Genomic DNA, 17,498 nt, shown 5'->3' with positions numbered 1-17,498 from the left:
ACTGTATTTGAAACGTGTTTGAAAAATTCGTCAAGGATCCTTGGTGATTCCTAAGGAATCTCCTGAAGGTGTGATTGTTTTTTCTTCTAAGTTGGAGGCACGGAGTGTAGCATCTGGAGAAGCAAAAAGGGTTACGATTCGATTCGCAGGGTCTGATCCGGCACTTCCAAATGCAGCTTTCAAATGCAGTTCCCATTCTCTCTGGACTGCAGCCCCCGGAGTGAATGTCAAGGCCCTGTGCTTCCCTCAATTTCAACACTCAAAATTCCCCACCCTGCTCCCCACGGGGTATTTCAGCTCTGAGGTACCTTATTTTAAACTTGGAAAGACAAACTGGTATTGAAGAAATATCTCCTTCACCTTCTGTTAAAAGTTAAAAAAAAAAAAAGGAAGCTGAAAATATTTAATATGCATAATATTTAAACTTCCATGGAAATTTCAGTGATTTTAAGGATTGGTTCACTTTGGTTGAGGGGAGAGTGGAACCTGCAGGAAACGGTCTGAGCCTCTTGAATTCACTGCTTTGTCTGAAGATGTTTATTTGTTGAGGTTATTTGGATTCATCTTTTATATGGGATTTTTAAAGTAATAATTCAAGTATTATGTATATTATATGTGTTGCAATTGTTTCAGTGACAAATTAGATTATTTGATATGTGGCTTAAAATTTAAGCAGTCTCAGATATCTCTAACCGGAAGATTACTTGCTTACATTCCAGATTATACAGAACGTGTTAAAAAATAATTTGTGTGCACAGATATAAATAATGATGTCGCATTTAAAAATCCTATACAACTTGGGTTTGATATAGTGTATCCGATTTCAGAACTTCCCATGGTCATACATGTTTATACCTTTTTTACATGGGAAAAAAATATGTGTTTCCTGGCCTCAAAGTCCACCAGAGCTGAAGACCAAAACATGTCACTGAGTTAAATGGTCAGGTTTTCTTCCCGTCCTGTTTCTTGGTGATAGTTGAAGGCAGCAGTTTCAGAAACTCCTCCTTGCTTCTTTAATTCATCAATATTTTAATAAAAGTGCTACATCTTGGGAAACTACATATCCTCGGAAATTCAGGAGCATCGTAACAATAAAAGCCCATCATCACGGCCTTGTGGGATGAGCCCACAGGTCCGTGAATCAAAGTATGTTGCATTTGGGTCTTTTGAGAAGTATGTCTGAAGTCTCCTGAGAGAAGGTAACCAGTGGTTTCCTTGCAGCCATTTCCCTTGTTGAAAATTAAGATCACAGCCAATTTCCTGGCCAAGAGGCTGCAGCCAGTAGTGCTGGGGCCACTGTGTCTTCCTCACTGGAGGCCTAGATTCTGAGGATCGTGGTTCTTTGGTTTGGGGATCTTTTCCCCTTGGCTTGAATTTGTGTGTCTCACGTTGGGTCCTGTGTAGGAGCATATTGTCAATATAAACGTCAAACTCTTGAAGTTTGAGGGGACCTGGTGTATATATACAGTCTACTACGTGCCATGCTGTGAAACACCTCCACCCCACCTGTCCACGTGTCGTGTCTATCCTTCACGGTTACATGTGTATTAATAAATACAGGAAATAAAGACATTATGTGACCATATGCACACACACAGGGAGTACACACAGCGTGGGGAGAGACGCAGGGGGCAGAGTGGGAAAGGGTTATAACATCAAACACACCTGACCTGAGTACGAAAGCCCCTCCTTTTTGGGTTTTGGTTGGTTAGTTTGATTTTTACCTTTTACTAAAACAAGACAGCTTTTCCTGCTTGGAATGGTGAATTTAAGCATAAGTGACGTTAGTACTCTGGGTGTCTGCCTCACGTATTTGCAGTTAACCCAGAATTCATCAAGGGTAGCAGCGTTCAGAGGCGTTTTTGTTTCTTTTTCCCGCCTCTAATATTTGTCATTATGAAATACTTTCACTACGAATTAACTCTTGGTTTTGTTGCCTTATTTGAATGGAGACTTATATCAGTGGATCCAGCTCACAGAGAGCGACCCTTTGGGGTTGACTGACAGCCCTTGCTATTTCTCTTTTTTTTAATTATTATTTTTAAAATTTCATTGAGGCATAGTTGATTTACAATGTTGTGTTAATTTCCGCTATTTCTACACACACATTTTTGGGTGCTGTGACTCCCACTTGTGGCCATAAGACCTTGCCCCTCCAGCCCTGATGGTTACCGTTAGTCTCTGTCTGGTGTCGGTCCGTTTGTACCTGCAGAGCCCTCAGGCATGTGTGTGGCATCATTCCATGTCACTGGAGAAAACACAAGATGTAAAAGCGACAAGTGACCCATCCTTTTGAGGCTGACAAGGGGAGAACCGTTGATCCAGTTGACACCTTGAGACAGATCATTTTGGTTTTGCTCAGAACAGGCACATGTACACGTGTGATCCAGACCTTGGGCAGGTTGCATTTCAGAGCATAGGCATTACACACACACACACACACACACACACACACACACATACACACACACACACACACACATTTAAAATCCAGATGAGGAGGGAGACAGGGGTTCATCAGGGACGTGGGCCTCCCAAAGCAGACTCAAGCCACACCAGCAAAACTGGTTTTATCATGGGGTCGACCAGATGCCCACCCTGGTTTCTCCACGGAGACCTGGCATGTTGTTCTTCTTTGCAGTGTAATAAATGACTCTGCACTGCAGGTTATCCTTCGGCATCTCCTGTGATATATGTTCACGTCCTTCCCTTTTCAGTGTCGTTGCTTTAATAGCTTGTGTTTGACATCACTTCGAAACGTTTGATGATAGTCTAACAAATATTTGTAAGACGTTAGGGAACATTAAAAGTGAAATGCTGCATCAGTACAAGTGAAACAGAGCAAACAAAAGAAGCTTTGCAGAGAGCCCCAGGGGGGAGAGGTGGGCAGGGCCCACCCTGCTTTGGTGTGTATTTGGTTGGGGGCCAGGAGTCACTCCTGAGAAGGGCCTGGTGGGGAGGCAGCCCAGGCCTCCTCTGCAGGAAATGGCCTCATCCCTTGAGTCCGTCTTTTTTTCCTTCTCCTGTTTTGCTGCAATGAACAGGTGGGTGGATGCCTTGGGTGCCTCCCACGATCCACCTGGGGATGAACTGTGAAAAATGGTGAAAACCCCGAGTCCAGGCCTGGGGGCCGCCTGCCTTCCCCACCACAGGCCTGGCTCTGTCTCCCTTCTCCCAGGGCCGTTTGTTTCTGCCTTTGGGGTGCTCAGAATGCCTGTTGACTAAAAGAGGTCCCGCTCCCACCCGCCGCAAGCCCGCCAAGTCAGACGTCCTAATCTGTAAACCCGTTTTGGTCAGGACAGGAAGCACGGGCTCCCTTCCTGCCCGTGTTTTCCTGAGAGAAAACTACCTTCCCTCCCTTTTTGCATATTTGGCAAATGGGCCCACCTTCCTCTCCACCCCAGTGGAAGGCGAGGAGGGCAGTGACGAGGTGAAGGAGACAGCAGGGTCCCTTGCAGGTGGCTGAGTCCAGGGGCTTCTGCGCAGCTCAGGGTCCGAAGGCCCCAGGCCTCCAAGGTAGGACTGGGGGGCAGCCCCCCTGGGTCTCCAGGGGCCACAGGCTCCTGGGTGAGATCGCCCATTTCTTTGCTGCTTTTCCACAGATGGGATGTTCCCAGCGTGCACTCTCCTCCTTCCCAGGGCAGCCTACAGCCCAGCCCCTGCCCGGCACCCCTCCCATTGTCTGTCCTGGGTGATGGAGAGGCTCATTACCTTCCATGTGCTCTCTCTGCTTTCGGGGGTCCCCGCTTCACCTCCTGATGGCTTACGGCACAGGGCCACGGCTTAACGAATTGCTGAAGATGGGCCCCAATGAGTGGGAAAAGCTCCTCCTTCAGCTTTTCTCATTCAAGTGTGCAATGATTCGTTTTTCTTCAGCAGTCAGCTCACTGCTAAAAGAAATCTGACTCTCTTCCTGCCATGTTCGCGCCAAAAGTGAGCTCTCATGGACGTGCAGTTGGTGCAGGGCTTCTGGGGTGTGTTGAGGGCAGGTGCAGTGTGCGAGGGTCCCAGCTTTGTTATTTCATCCCTTCCCTCCCTCCTTCCTCTCTGTCTCTGCCTCTGTGTCTCCATCTTCCTTCTGTCTCTCATGTGTGGGGTTTTTGCAGAGACGACTAAGAACTGCATAAAGAATTTGTAAATGACCTTACACATGCTGAAATAGACTTCTGGGCTCCATTGTGGAGTTCACATGCTAAAATTGACACTCGAAAGCTTTTTCGGGCAGTTTGAAACTGTCTAAAATTGAACAAGATGGTTTGGATTAGAGTCCTTTTCTAAAGCTAGGGGTTCCACGGCGAATATTGATTCATCAGTTTTTGGTAGATTTTTGTTCTTACATCAAACTTTCACTGGCACACTTGGAGCATATGAAATAGCACGTGAGACACCTCCTTAGACCAAATGGGGAAAATGTTTAATTTAGAATCTTTAGGAGAAATGAAAATGAGGGATTGATCTCTTATAAGCTGACTTTGGAGGCACTCTGAAATGAACTCCGGTGCTTTTAATGGAAACTAGAGAGAGCCGGTGACCCCCTGCTGTGAGCCCCACTTTGAGCCTGAAAAAGTGACCTTTACTTCCTCCTTTGTGCTGGGTTTTGTGTAGGGCAGTGATATTCAAAGAGATCCACAGTGGAAACATATTGATAAATTGTGTATCCTACTTCATTAAATTAAAAATCATACTGCTAATTATCTCAGGTGGTGAGAGATAATTGCAATTAATTACCATTTAAAAATGGTTTAGAAATTTCTAGTGCATTTCTACCTGCGTTTTCTCACTTCTCTCTGGAGTTGTGTTTGTTTAACCTGAATTTCAAGAATTTTCAGTTTAATTTAGAGCAGATAGCCTTTTGTAAAAGAAATGTAATTTGCTGGGAAAAAAAAAGTAAAACATTGAAAATAAATAATTTAAACTTATTTAAGGGCTGCAGAAAAATCTGACTGTAGTGTTTAAAATGAGTTTTCCTATATTTTGCTCCCTGATGGATATGAGCATTTTCTGCCTGATTATACATAAAGATGTGCTGATTTTGTAGGCCTGAAAACGAGGAAGTTGTAAGCCTCTGTGAGGTTCTACTGACGACACCCTCCCCCCCCCCCCGGGTTTGCATGAGGACATTGTGGGCTGAAGGTTGTGGATGACAGAACGGACACCAAGCAGTCCTTGTTGGGCCTGATACCCACTCGGAGGGCATATCCATATGGACCTTGTTACGTGTTCTGTTATGTTGGGCATTTTGTCCTTGGGATCCTACAAGGTTTGGGTTACAGGATAGCTCAGCTCTCTGTCTGTCACCGAATACAATGGAAATCTAGAACTTTTCTTGCTCATTTGGTCCAACTAAAGAACCCATTCAGAATATCAAGTGGTATCCTTCTGTGTGATTATTTTAGTTACTGTCAGTAGCAATCACTGTTACCAAATCATTGATACATTTGTACTTCCTTTACCCTTCTCAGATACAACTGAACTTGACTTAAGCTGACCCATTTGAAGCTGGGGTGACCAAAGTAAATTCCCAAAGTACTGAAGCTGCTAAGAGATTAAGCTGCGATTTAAGGAGCCTGATTTTTGAATTTACATTCTGTGTACTATGAACTTGGTTTTGAAAAGTGAATAGAGATGATTTTTTAAGAATTTTTATAAGAAGTCACTTCATTTTAATTCATTACAGCTGATAATTTAATTCATTACAGCTGATAATTTTGGGGTGTTGTAGACAGAACTGATCTCAGAATGCAAGTCCTTTAGGGAGAATTTCCCATTAACCTGGAAACCACATGGCCTTAACATGGAGAGTCAGCCATCAGGATGTCTGCACCCATTTCTCTCTGGAGCCAGCATCCTATGGCGCTCTGGAATACATTTTCTCTCTCTGTTTGCATCTAGATTTGTAGCTCTTGTTTCCCCACCAGCTAGGCGGGAGAGACTTTTCTAAATTTAAAAAAAAAAAAAAAAAGTTATATGGTAAACTGGATGGTGTCCTCGGTGGGAAAATCAACAATAGCTTTTCAGTTGTTGTTGATAAATAGATACGTATGGATTGCAAACACTGGGTATTCCTGTGGGGATTAGCATAATTTTACTTCCTTGGGTCTAAATGACATAAATATAGCTTTAAAAAGAAGTCCAATGGCCTTTGTAGAAACCTCAGTATGACAGGTATGTTTTTCGGAGTGTTATGAGTAGACACGTGGATTTTGCTACCGTATACAGTTTTAATTTTGAATTTTTCATGTCCGCATAAAACTTCACTGCTAAGAAGGCAAGAGGAGATACTGTATTCATGACAGCATCTTGCCTTGCTGAGTAAAAAACTGAGTTCGTATTGTAACTTTGTATTTATCTATTTTATAAAAAAATGAAAAAAAATCTTTGAAAAATAATAGGAACACAAAAACTATTCCTGGGTTCCTCTGTCTCTTCACTTTGTAATGACAAGAGATCAACACTTATGAGAATATCCGTGTAAATCATTATTTTGGTCCAGTTCCTACATTTTTCTTTAAAGATGGAGATGTCACTTTTGTTGCACAGTTGCTGGCCAAGCATGAAGTCTTCTAAAATCGGGAAGAAGGTAGAAGAAAATGATCTAAACTTAGACTTTTTACTTAAGTGATGAAGTGTAAAAGGCCATTTATATTTGAGGAAGTGACTTAGGAAATGGCCTCTGATGACGGCCAGAATCAGGAAAAGTCCTCTAAAAGAGTATGTAAATTCTGAGTGTGTCTGCCTCTCCCAGGGTTGCTGAATAAACAGCAGTTACTGTTAGTAATTTGAGAGCCAGTGTACAGGGGTGCACACGTGAGCGGGTCTAGACACACAATAGTTGTGCAGTGCTGGACCTTCCTGGGGCACCTGAAACCCAGCTCTGGACCTGTTTTGAAAGCACAAACTGTCTCCAGCTCTGTTTTCTGTATTATTTTCTGATTTCTAATATTTCGCATCTTTTTTCCTGCCTCACTTCGAGACAGGTGGCTCCATGATGGCTTTTACAAATAGTCTCACGGTTCTTTTCATTCTGTATTAAATCCCTCCTCACTAAGAATGTTTTCAGACTGCAGGGTTTTCAGCTGTTTTTTGAAGAGGCTTCCTGAGTTCCCCCTGACCCTTCCTCTTTTGCATATCAGTTCCTGCCCCTAGAAAAAAAATGTGAGGACAGAATTGCACATGGGAGCTAATTTGCCCTCAGAAAGCAGGTTCACAGCAGAACAAACCTCTGGAGGAAGAGTTCTCTGTAGCTCAGTTTAAAAAAAGTGTGTGTGTGTGTGTGTGTGTGTGTGTGTGTGTGAATGCCTCAGTTAAATATGGGGGAAGGGGGGTGTGAAAGCCAAATTGGATTCCCTGCCATCCTGTTTAAATCTTGTTTTTCATTGTTATTTGCACCAGCCCTAATCTCTGTGGAATAATCATGAAAATGTGTAGATTGGCAGCTAATTTTTGAAAAATGAAAAGACTCAGAAATGGAATAACTGGGCTCCGAAGTTGTTACGTTCTCCCGACCTGTTTTGTCAAGTTGTTAGGAAAACCTCTACGGTCCCCAGAACCAGACACAAAGACCCTGCATACTGCCTTTGCTTTCTCTTGGAAAGTTTCCTTTTTTAAGAGACAGTGTAATTCACAGTGATAGGGTAGATTTGCAAAAATAAAATCTACCAGTCTGAAGATCAAAAGACTTTCTCTCAGCAGGAATAATGGGCTTTATTAAAGAGGTCTGTGACCTGAAACATTTTAAATAGATTATAGGCTTGGCCCGTGTTCCCCCTTCAAAATAAGCGTCATTGAGATTATAAGGAAATAACCCCAAACGTAACTCTAGTGCAACCTCACTCATCAGGGAGGAAAATAACCAATAGCATCCATTTGACCAAATAACCAGAATTTAACTACATTGTAGAAGTTTTGTGATGAAGTTTGCCTTAATTGCGGGGTATTACAAAGAACATGCTTATTTTCTGTGAAGATACAGGTAACACCCATTCCTTATCCATTTATACATTTAACATTTGGGACCGCCGCCCAAGTGGTCCTGGGTTCAGATCTCAGCTCTGTTGTCTGTTTAGATGTGTGGCCTTGGGCAGAATACTTCTTTCTTAGCCTCGGTTTTCTCATCTACAAAATGGAAAGAATAATATGGATTATGTATAATAAGAAGAATACAGTTTAATTGTAAGGATTAAAGATGCACACTTAGCAAATGGGGATTGAATACTAGATCTACAGTGGACACTCTGCCGGGCGCTCAGATGAGACAAGAGGACAACGTGGGTGGTGTCCAGGCCTGTGGGGATTATAGCAGTGACATGCCAGGCGCGTGGTAGTTGCTTCAAGAAAGCGAACTAACCCCGGTATCGTTTCCTTTCCCTCTTTTTCTGGCATATATAAGGCACTCAAGAAAGGCTATGAAATATTTCTGGACAGAAGCTCACCCACATGGTTCGTCATAGCACATTTGTTGTGCTGTGTACTTAATTCTTTAATTGCCATTAATCAGGGTTGCTTGGAGAGTCATCAAATTGTGATTCGTGACAAGCATCTGGCTTTTCATTTTGACTTCATTAATCCAGACTCACCGTTTTGGGTTATGGAAAAGCCCTGGCACCTCAGGGAAAGTGCTGTGAGGGGAGGCGGCTGAGGAGGGTCTGGGGACCCCTGCTCTCCCCGGCCCTTCCCGCCTGAGTGGTCCTCGCAGGCTCCTGCCGAGCCATTCTTCGAGCTGCTTGCTCTCCGGCGGGTAGAAATGGGGCCACTCGTCCTGGAGACGTGCCCAGGCTCCTCTCTCGGAAGCCACGACTGCCCAGGGCTGTTGGGTGCTTGTCCCCGGGGAGGCGTCCAGGTTCCAACCCCCGTGGGTATGGGAGAAGGAAAAGAAGGCGAGGTCAGGGAGGGGCTTCCAGAAGGTCTTGCTGTCCTGGCCACCGTGGAAGCAGGATGCTGTGGGCCTTCTTCCATCTTGTGCTTGGTCCTCACTGTTGCCCTGTTCTCTAGACTCCAGAGGTACGGTGGGGAGAGAGATGGGCAAGTCCCGAGCAGCAGCAGGGGAGTGACGGTCCTGACCGCAGGCTGTGCCTCCTGAAAGGACAGGCCCCGCTGGCTGCCCCTTATCTCTGCATCTGCTTCCCCGTGTGCGGGATTCAGGGCTGCTCACTCCGAAGAGACAATAAAAGCGTTCACGTCTGTAAGAGCCGCCCGGTGATGGTAATTTCCTGAGATTGTTGTGTTTTCTGCCATCAATATGTTGGCTCTGGCCTCAAATCACTGGGGCTCCCTGTGCAGAGCAGAATATGGCAATGTTCCCGTGAAATAAGTGTTCCCTCTGGCGTCTCCCTTTACAGGCCTGCTGGCCTTCGTTTGGGTTTAGGTGAAGGTTTGTGAAAATAAGGTGTTAAGTCACTTTTGTGATAAACTCCCCTTCCTGACTGCAAGCTCTTTTGTGCTGAGATCAGATCAAGCCCATTTTCCATTTGACACTGGGCACGACTTCCACGAGTCTAAACAGAAACGCGGAGCCTGGGCCGTGCCTGTGTTCCCGGAGATGGGGTTATTTCACCGTCCCCTTCGAGGCCCTTCCAGGCTGCCCTTTGGCAGCTCCTTGGTCTTGGAGGGGGTGGCGTTTCCTCTCCCTCAGACGGTTTTCCATTGTCGGATTATTCCTTGGTCTTTGCCTAAAAGCAAAGTCACTTTTACAAAAAACTCACTACTTTTTAGTCCCAAGAGATGCAAATTTCGACTTTGGGGAAGTTGGAGGGAGCTGGTCAAGCTACGCCCCGAACCACCGTGTGATGTCAGACAAGACAGGCCACGGAGTCACAGGGCCGGCGTGGACTGTGCCCTAATAGCTTACGAATCTCAAAACGATGATGCCAACAAAACATTTGTCCAATCAAGGGGGGGCAGCCCGTAAGCACAGCCCCAGGACTGCAGTGGCTGCAGGCCCACACATTGTGGGTCCGTGTAGGGTTGGTAGAGAGGGCATTTGGAATTCTAAGTGAGTCTGAGGACCTAACAGTTCCACGTGGGGTTTGCAGACATTCAGTGAAAATGGAAACAGGCCTGTGACAGGGATCCTGCATCCTCTGATCACTGGGGTCGGCTGCCTACCGCGCCCACTGTCCAGAGCACCAATGGACACTGAGGCAGGGCTGGATCCGGGAGGGTGCCCTCGCCCTGCCCCCTCGGAACACACAGGCGCACGCGCCCGCCCAGCAGAGCCGGGCCTGGGCCTTAGCCACAGGCCCAGAGCATCCTTTTGCTGCTTTGTGACATGTTCTCACATCTCCCCACCAAGGGGAGCCGGGAGTGGGTAGATTTTGCCCCGACAGTGAACCCAGAGGGTCCGTAGGGTCCGGTGGGCTGGAAGGCACCTTCTCCGGCAGGGCTGGGGTGGGGGGCCATCAGCTGGGCCTTACGAAACATCTTCTCTTTTTACTCGGAAATTCCTTGAATATACGGTAGGGTATTGAGGAGATCAGTCCCTGCCGCTGAGCAGTGCGAAGTCATTAAAACAAGAATGTCCATGCATATTTGTCAATTAAAAAGACACGTGTAGTAGTAAATGAAAAAATTGTTTTACAACAGTTTATTTGGAATATGTTTAGTGTCCTGTTCTTCTAAAAAGTTCTGTGTGTACACACACACACACACACACATACACACACAGAAAAAATGTGAGTAGTCCTAAGGAGTGGAAATTATGGGCATTTACTTGCCTCTGTGTTAAAACAGTTGGAAAATATGTATCACTCACACAGCAGAAAAAAGTTCAAAGTCAACAAAATAAAAATTGGGAGTTAGAGTATCATTTGTTGCTGCAACATTTGAGTTCTATCTACTATACGTCGCCCCGTCCATACGGGGACACCTTAGAACTGGTTTGTGATATTTCACTGTAACATACCGTGTTTGTCTTCAGAAAGCTGAACCTTGTATTAATGCTGCTCAGTGAACACAGAGGTTTTTCTCATTTGAGTCTGCCTTGTTTCTTTAGAATTGTTTCAGCATGTTTCAGAAGAATCATAGGTTTTTTACCTTTTTTACTGTTAAAAGGATGTGAGACTTTGGACACATTGCTTTTTGGTGACCCTAGACAGGTTTCGTGTTTGCTTCTGGGGCTAGTTTGTCTGGCTTTGCTTTTGGTGGACCCTCAGTCTTGGGGCCGAAACATAAGTGGGCCATGGGGCCTTTTTCCCTTCTGGGGTCACGGGCTGTACCCCTAAGGCCCACACTTGCCTTGGAAATTCGAGTCACAGCTCAGACTAGTGCAATGGCTTTTTCAGGAATAGATGCAAACCTTCCCCATCCAGAGCCAGTGCTGGTCATCCGTGACTCTTGGTGACTAGCGCCGCCAGGACTGAAAGTGCAAATCTGTATTCCGAATGCACCATGACGACTGTTACGTACACACACGCATGGCCTCTGTCTGCTCGGAGCTGTAGCCTCCCCTGAGAGTGTCAGGCCCCCTGAACCTTCCATCACTGTGCAGGCATCTGCTGAGAACAGGCCTGAAAGCGCAGACACACACATCTGAACAGGAGAGACAGAGGTGGTCCCCCAGAAGGAAGTGAGCTGATTTCGAGTCAAAACAGGCTCCGTTGGCTGGTTGGAAAAGGCGCTCTTCTGAAGGTTGTCCAGCAGAGCATAAACACGCAGACTTGGTGGAGGTCATCTGCTGGTGGGCCCCAGCTTTCCTACCCACGGAGCCTCCAGATGTCACCTACCGGGGCTACCTGAGACCTGTGAGGTGCAGGCCAGGACCCCGAGTGCAGAACGCAGCCATCCCTCCCTCCTGCTCGGCTGACGTGGCCTCTCCCCAGTGTTTGTGGTGGCCGCGAGCAGAACGGTCCCCGTCGCCACCCAAGGGCAGCTCCTCCAGGCTCGCTTTCTCTCTTTCCACCCGCCTGAGGAGCCAGCCACGTGTCGGCAGAACAGGAAGGTCTGGGCGCTCTCCGGGTCCAGTCTGGCAGCCGTCGTGAGGTTTCCTTCTCCCTGCGTCAGAGCCTGACAGAGTCTCGGGCAGGGGCCCTGAAAGAGCGGGGGACAAAGCCAGCGGCGCGAGGCCCATCTGCCAGGCTGGAGGTGTATTTATTATTGATGGACGGAGCACGGCAGCTGCTCATATATGCAGCCCTGCCTGGGTAAATGAGACATTCTTCAGCAAATTGCTTCGTTTTCTGATTGCTGATTGTACGCGTGTCACCAAGCTGACTCAAGGTTCATCGATGCATGCTCAGTAAATTAGAAAGAACATAACTGCGGATCGGCCCAGAGAATGAATTCCGTGCCTACAATGACCCAGGGCCATTTAATTTTCTGCTTAATTTTGTTGCAGTCAGTTTGCATTTTGGGTTATTATGCAGTAGGAAATTAACAATAAATAACAAATTTGGTCCTCCTGTCCTTGTAATGATATTTTTATAAATCTTTGTAATGCTGTTTTTAAAAGGATCAAGGTCTGTGCCGGTCTGATCCTCCAGCGAGTGTGTAAGGAGGAAAGTGCATTATTCTTGGTAGATAGCCCCGTTGTTAAAGAGCTCGGCCCTTATCTCTCTTTCTCTCTCTCGTATCTTAGGAGTAATTTGCTGTCAACTAAAATCCCTTCCTCTCTTTCTCAGATCACCCGAGGACCATGGATGCTGATGAGGGTCAAGACATGTCCCAGGTTTCAGGTGAGAGCTGGTGAGATGCCCATATGGGGAGTCCAGGAAGCCTGCTCCAGTGGGCTCCCAAAGCCAAGGTGCTCGGTGGGGGGCGGGGGAGGTAGAGGGCTGTCCTGCCAAAGGAAAGGCCGAGATGGAATTGGTATCCATGTTTCACTTCAGCTCTTAGAGATTATCCCAATGTGGCAAGCTGGACAGAAAAATCTCCCTCCCAGATAAAACTGGTTTTCCTGTTACATCTGCGAGCACCTTGGAAAGGATTCAATCTATGTTGATACTCTGGGGGAGCAGAAAGGACGGGTGATCTGCCCTAGAGTCCAAACACAGGCCAGTGAAGGTGCTTGAAAGAGAGAGAGAAAGATGGAGGGAGGAGGCGGACGAGAGACAAGGAGAAAGTAGATTGGAAAACAGAGTTTGGGGCACAATTCAGGATATTTGCTAAACGTGGCAATAACACTGCCCCAGTCACCATAGGTTTATTTCAAGCCCTATTGGACATAGCTTCTCCCATCATGGGAGACCCAGGGCCTGGGGAAGTCCTGGGAGATGAGGCCCAAGGTTGGATCACGCTGTCCTGCTGGGCGATGCCCGTGTGCTGGACCCCCAGCCGGTCTAGCCAAGCCTGCCCAGCCCCACATTCATGGGCCCAGGAAGCCCACTGTCTGGCTAGCCCTGAACCTGGATGTGTCCGCAGCAGTCGGGTTTTCAGTATTGTATATTCTCCAGTCTCAGGCCCATGGTCAATCCCAGGTAAGCCTCTCCGCTAGAATGGCCCATGTGGTCCTCTGGGCATGGCCAACCTGCCCACACTGGTTTCCAAGTTGTGACTGAATTCTGCGTCTGGGCCTCGGTCCGTCCTGGTGATGGAGATCAGGGCTGAGCGTGCGGCTGCCACTCTGCCTGCCCGCTGCTCCCAGGAGATGGGCAGGAGGGGAGATTCAAGTTCCCTCGACCTGGAGACAGCCTCCTGCAGCCCACAGTCCCCGCTGCTCTGTCCCTGCCACTCCTGTCATTTAGAAAGTCTGGATTGAGCTCTCCAGGCTGTGAAGTACCAGCAGACTCCTGGCTTTTCAGCTGTGGCATGTAGGCAGTTGATGGACAGTTGGAGGACGTGAACATTGGTCAACACGTTTGGCCTTATCTGTAGAAACGAAAGTTGTGTTGGAGGAATCAGCCCAGGAGACATGCTCGCACACAGGCACTGGGCATTTCTGCCGATGCTCGCTGCAGCGTTGGTGCTGATACTGGAAAACTTTGGTCCCTCCATGCCCTTGTTCGTTCAGCTCTGAACAGTGAGGGCCATCGGAACATAGTCATGTGGAAAGACGTCCAAGATGTACGTGAAGGTGAGAAAAGTGTGTTTCAGGATGATATGCAGAGTATGATCCCATCCTCTGAAATGAAAACATATCTCACACACACACACACACACACACACTTTCCACATGCCTGTATATACGTTTAGGAAAATTCTGGAGTGATACTTATTAAACATGCGCTTCCTCTTGGAAGACTGAGGTTGGAAGGAGGGGATGGTTTAGAGAAGAAGGGGACGGAGACTTTGGTTTATCATCTTCTACCTTTCAGCATTATTTGGATTTATTTCCCTTAAACACATACTTTGTTTCTTAAATGTAAGTAGAACAGCAACAACAATAAAACTATTGAAAAAAACAAAAATTTTTGCTCTCTGGAGCCTCTCCTTCGGCTTGGCCAGGATCTGATAGCTGCTGGTAGATGCAGTCTGAGCTGAAGGAGAGGTGAGCCCCATTCCCTGGAATTGCAGACCATGGCTAGAGGTGATGAGAGGGCCAGAAACACGGGATGTTAAACATCCCAAAGGCGCAAAGAGACCCCTTCGTGGTTTCTGATCCTCTGTGTTCCCTTGTCACCTTCCTCTTGGGTGACTTCCAGATTGGCGTCTTACATGATGCATTGAGGAGGAGAGCCCTTGGGTCCATGCAGACTCTGCTGTCCCAAAGGCAAAGCCGAAAGCCCGAGCCTGGGCTGGCATCTCTAGAAAGTTTTGTAGGAGAATGGCCAGTCAATATTCTGATCCCCTCAGTTGGTAACAAACATAACAAAACCCTCATTTTCTTCTCCTATTTTTCTTGCCCTTAACATTATGCTAAACACTCAATTTGTTTGGAAGTGGCTAAAGAGAAGGTTGGCAGGGGGTGGAGTCAAGAGTGAGGTTGGCCTGAAAAAGCCAACTCTTCTTTGGTTTAAAAAAGATTCAAGATTTGGTCTGAAATTTTCTTTTGTATACTCCTAGCAAAGCAAATGCTACTTGTAGTACTTTACACAAATAGTCCTTTGGATTGTGTTAAACTTGGAGCATTCTAAACAGAGATTAGAGCATTTAAAGAGTTGTGCCCTTTTTAAAAATATTTTTTAAATTTTATTTATTTTTTGTCCACATTGGGTCTTCATTGCTGCATGCGGGCTTTCTCTAGTTGTAGCGACAGGGGGCTACTCTTCGTTGCGGTGCGCGGGCTTCTCACTGTGGTGGCTTCTCTTGTTGCAGAGCACGGGCTTTAGGCGCATGGGCTTCAGTGGTTGTGGCTCGCGGGCTCTAGCTTGTGGGCTCAGTAGTTGTGGCACGTGGGCTCAGTAGTTGTGGCTCGCGGGCTCAGTAGTTGTGGCTTGCGGGCTCTAGAGCGCAGGCTCAGTAGTTGTGGCGCACGGGCTCAGTTGCTCCGCGGCATGTGGGATCTTCCAGGACCAGGACTCGAACCCGTGTCCCCTTCGTTGGCAGGCGGATTCTTAAGCACTGTTCCACCGGGGAAGCCCAAATTGTGCCATTTTTACTAGAGATTTGAAGCATACTTTTTCTACTTCTTGCTGCTTCTCCAATACAATCCTTGTAATGATCACTTTTCCTTTTTGATTTCTAAAATGGAGGAAGGTGGCAGTGAGTTGTAGAATAAGGAGGTACATTTAGCCAAACAGAAGTTAAATTTTTGATTTATGTGAGGAATATGTTCTGAATCATCCCCTTTCCCCACAAAATTATTCCTTGTTATATGCTGCTCCCAAAAAAGAAAAATAGATTTTTTTCTAAGTTGAACCCTACGAAATTGCCACTATCATAGGGAAAAAAAGTTCCAACATCAGCAATTGCATAGGAGTCCACCTAATCTATGTGCACTACTCCCTTGAAAAATAGAGAAGTACTTAATACCTAACTTTTTTTTCAAACTACCTGTTTCTTTCTTCCCTGGGATTTATCCTAAATGTGGACTGAGCCCTGGTTTACAGGGTCTTGCATATAGTAGACACTCAATAAATATTTACCCACTTGTATCCACCAGAGTCGGGAAATGCTGTTGAACAGGCTTGGAGGAGAGTGTGTCTAAAGCAAAGCCATCCTTTCCTTTAGGGCACATCTCCTTCATCCTTTGGGTAAGTTTTCTATTGCTTTCTCTGTCTCTGTTTTCTTTGGCACGCTTTCCAAATTATTGGTTATGCGTGTGGTTTATGGTTTGTTTTGGGTTCTAAGGGAAGAGGCAGCCTGTGGGAGGACGGGAATTGTGAGGCCCGTGTCAGCACCTCATCTGTGCCTCCAGCTCTGAGACCTGAAACCGTTCTCCATGCTTCCTGGACCACTGTGTGTCCTCTGCAAAATGGGGGACTGGAGCCAATTGAGCTCAGAGGATGCTCAGGCTCCTGGGGCCCTATGGGGTGTTTTCTTAGTGGTTGTTTGTAATGTTCGTTGGAACCAGGAAACAAGAACTATGCTCTGTAGACATCCATCGCCTGCCTGGGGAATGAGGCTCATCTGTGTTGAAGTGTCAGTGCAAATGTTAATCAGAGCACATCACATTGATTGAGTGCTTGAGATTTACCACACACCACGCTCGGCATTTTTCTCCTTTCAACTTTACAAGACCCCCACGAAGAAGATACAGGGACCGTCTTCAATTCACAGGGAGCTGAGACTCACAGTTTCAATAACCAATCAGAAGTCCTGCGGGAGCCAGACATGGCACTGAGTAGGAGCTTCCCCGCTCTTCTGTAGAGTCTATTTTCTCAGTTGTTATTTACACCCAGGAATTATGTTCTCCTGGGTAACTGTGCACAGTAAAAACTCATCCACTAGGGAGAAAGGGAATCACAGAACTTTGTTGGGCGAATTATAATCTACGTGAGGAATATTTGCTTGCTGCTGATAAGCTAATTATACAATTTTCTCATCTAATTTGCCCAAAATGCTTCTCATAGGTAAAGCTTTATTTGAAACGTGGGTAGTAGGTAACTTACGTAGAAATTGGTAAGAAGTTTCTTCCACTTTTCTAAATAAGTAAAATGACCTCTCACCTCCTAAATTCTTCCATTTCAATACTTGATTTCTCACTGTCTACAGTTCTGCGTGTCTGTGTGACATTGTACGTGCACTTGGGGGACATATGGGCACTTGGTGCTGTGCATACCTCTTTCTATAGGATGTTACATTTACAAAATAATACCATAAGCTTATTTAGCATATTAGCATCCATGCACTTTATTATTTTATCCTCACAACAACCTTGTGAGCCAAGCCAAAATCATGTTTTTTAGCCTCATTTTACTCTTGAGGAAAGAGTCTTAAAGAGGTGACTTATTATGGAATCTGTCTTATAATTGGTCAGATCTGAGCTGTACCCCGTGTCAACTAACTTCTAGTCACAGTGTGTTAATATCTGCTGTGTGTTGGCTTGATTTAATAACTTCATTTTCTTATCTTTTATCATGGTGTTGTATTTTATACCCGGTGTTGTATTTTAAGCGGTTAACTGGGTAAATTGGTTTAAAATCAACACATAAAAATATGTTTGCTCCCCATGAAGGTTTTGATGA

At 46.1% G+C, this 17,498-nt stretch overlaps 1 protein-coding gene across 1 annotated transcript in view; it reads left to right on the top strand.

The window, feature by feature from the left end:
• Positions 1-3,416: 3,416 nt before the first annotated feature.
• The window catches only part of IKZF1 (IKAROS family zinc finger 1), a gene marked incomplete at its 3' end in the record, with an annotated part of 83,912 nt that continues 69,830 nt past the window's right edge, over positions 3,417-17,498 (top strand). Inside the window, exons 1-2 of the mRNA XM_082661803.1 lie at positions 3,417-3,516; positions 12,615-12,668. Coding sequence (XP_082517929.1) covers positions 12,629-12,668 — 40 coding nt within the window. The 5' untranslated portion in view covers positions 3,417-3,516; positions 12,615-12,628. The remainder of the gene's footprint in view (positions 3,517-12,614; positions 12,669-17,498) is intronic.

This window comes from Grampus griseus, assembly GCF_964374135.1.
Source record: "Grampus griseus genome assembly, chromosome: 9".
In the NCBI taxonomy this organism is placed as follows: domain Eukaryota; kingdom Metazoa; phylum Chordata; class Mammalia; order Artiodactyla; family Delphinidae; genus Grampus; species Grampus griseus.
The sequence above is the reverse complement of the archived record's forward strand: the minus strand, read 5'-3'. Positions and strand labels throughout refer to the sequence as shown.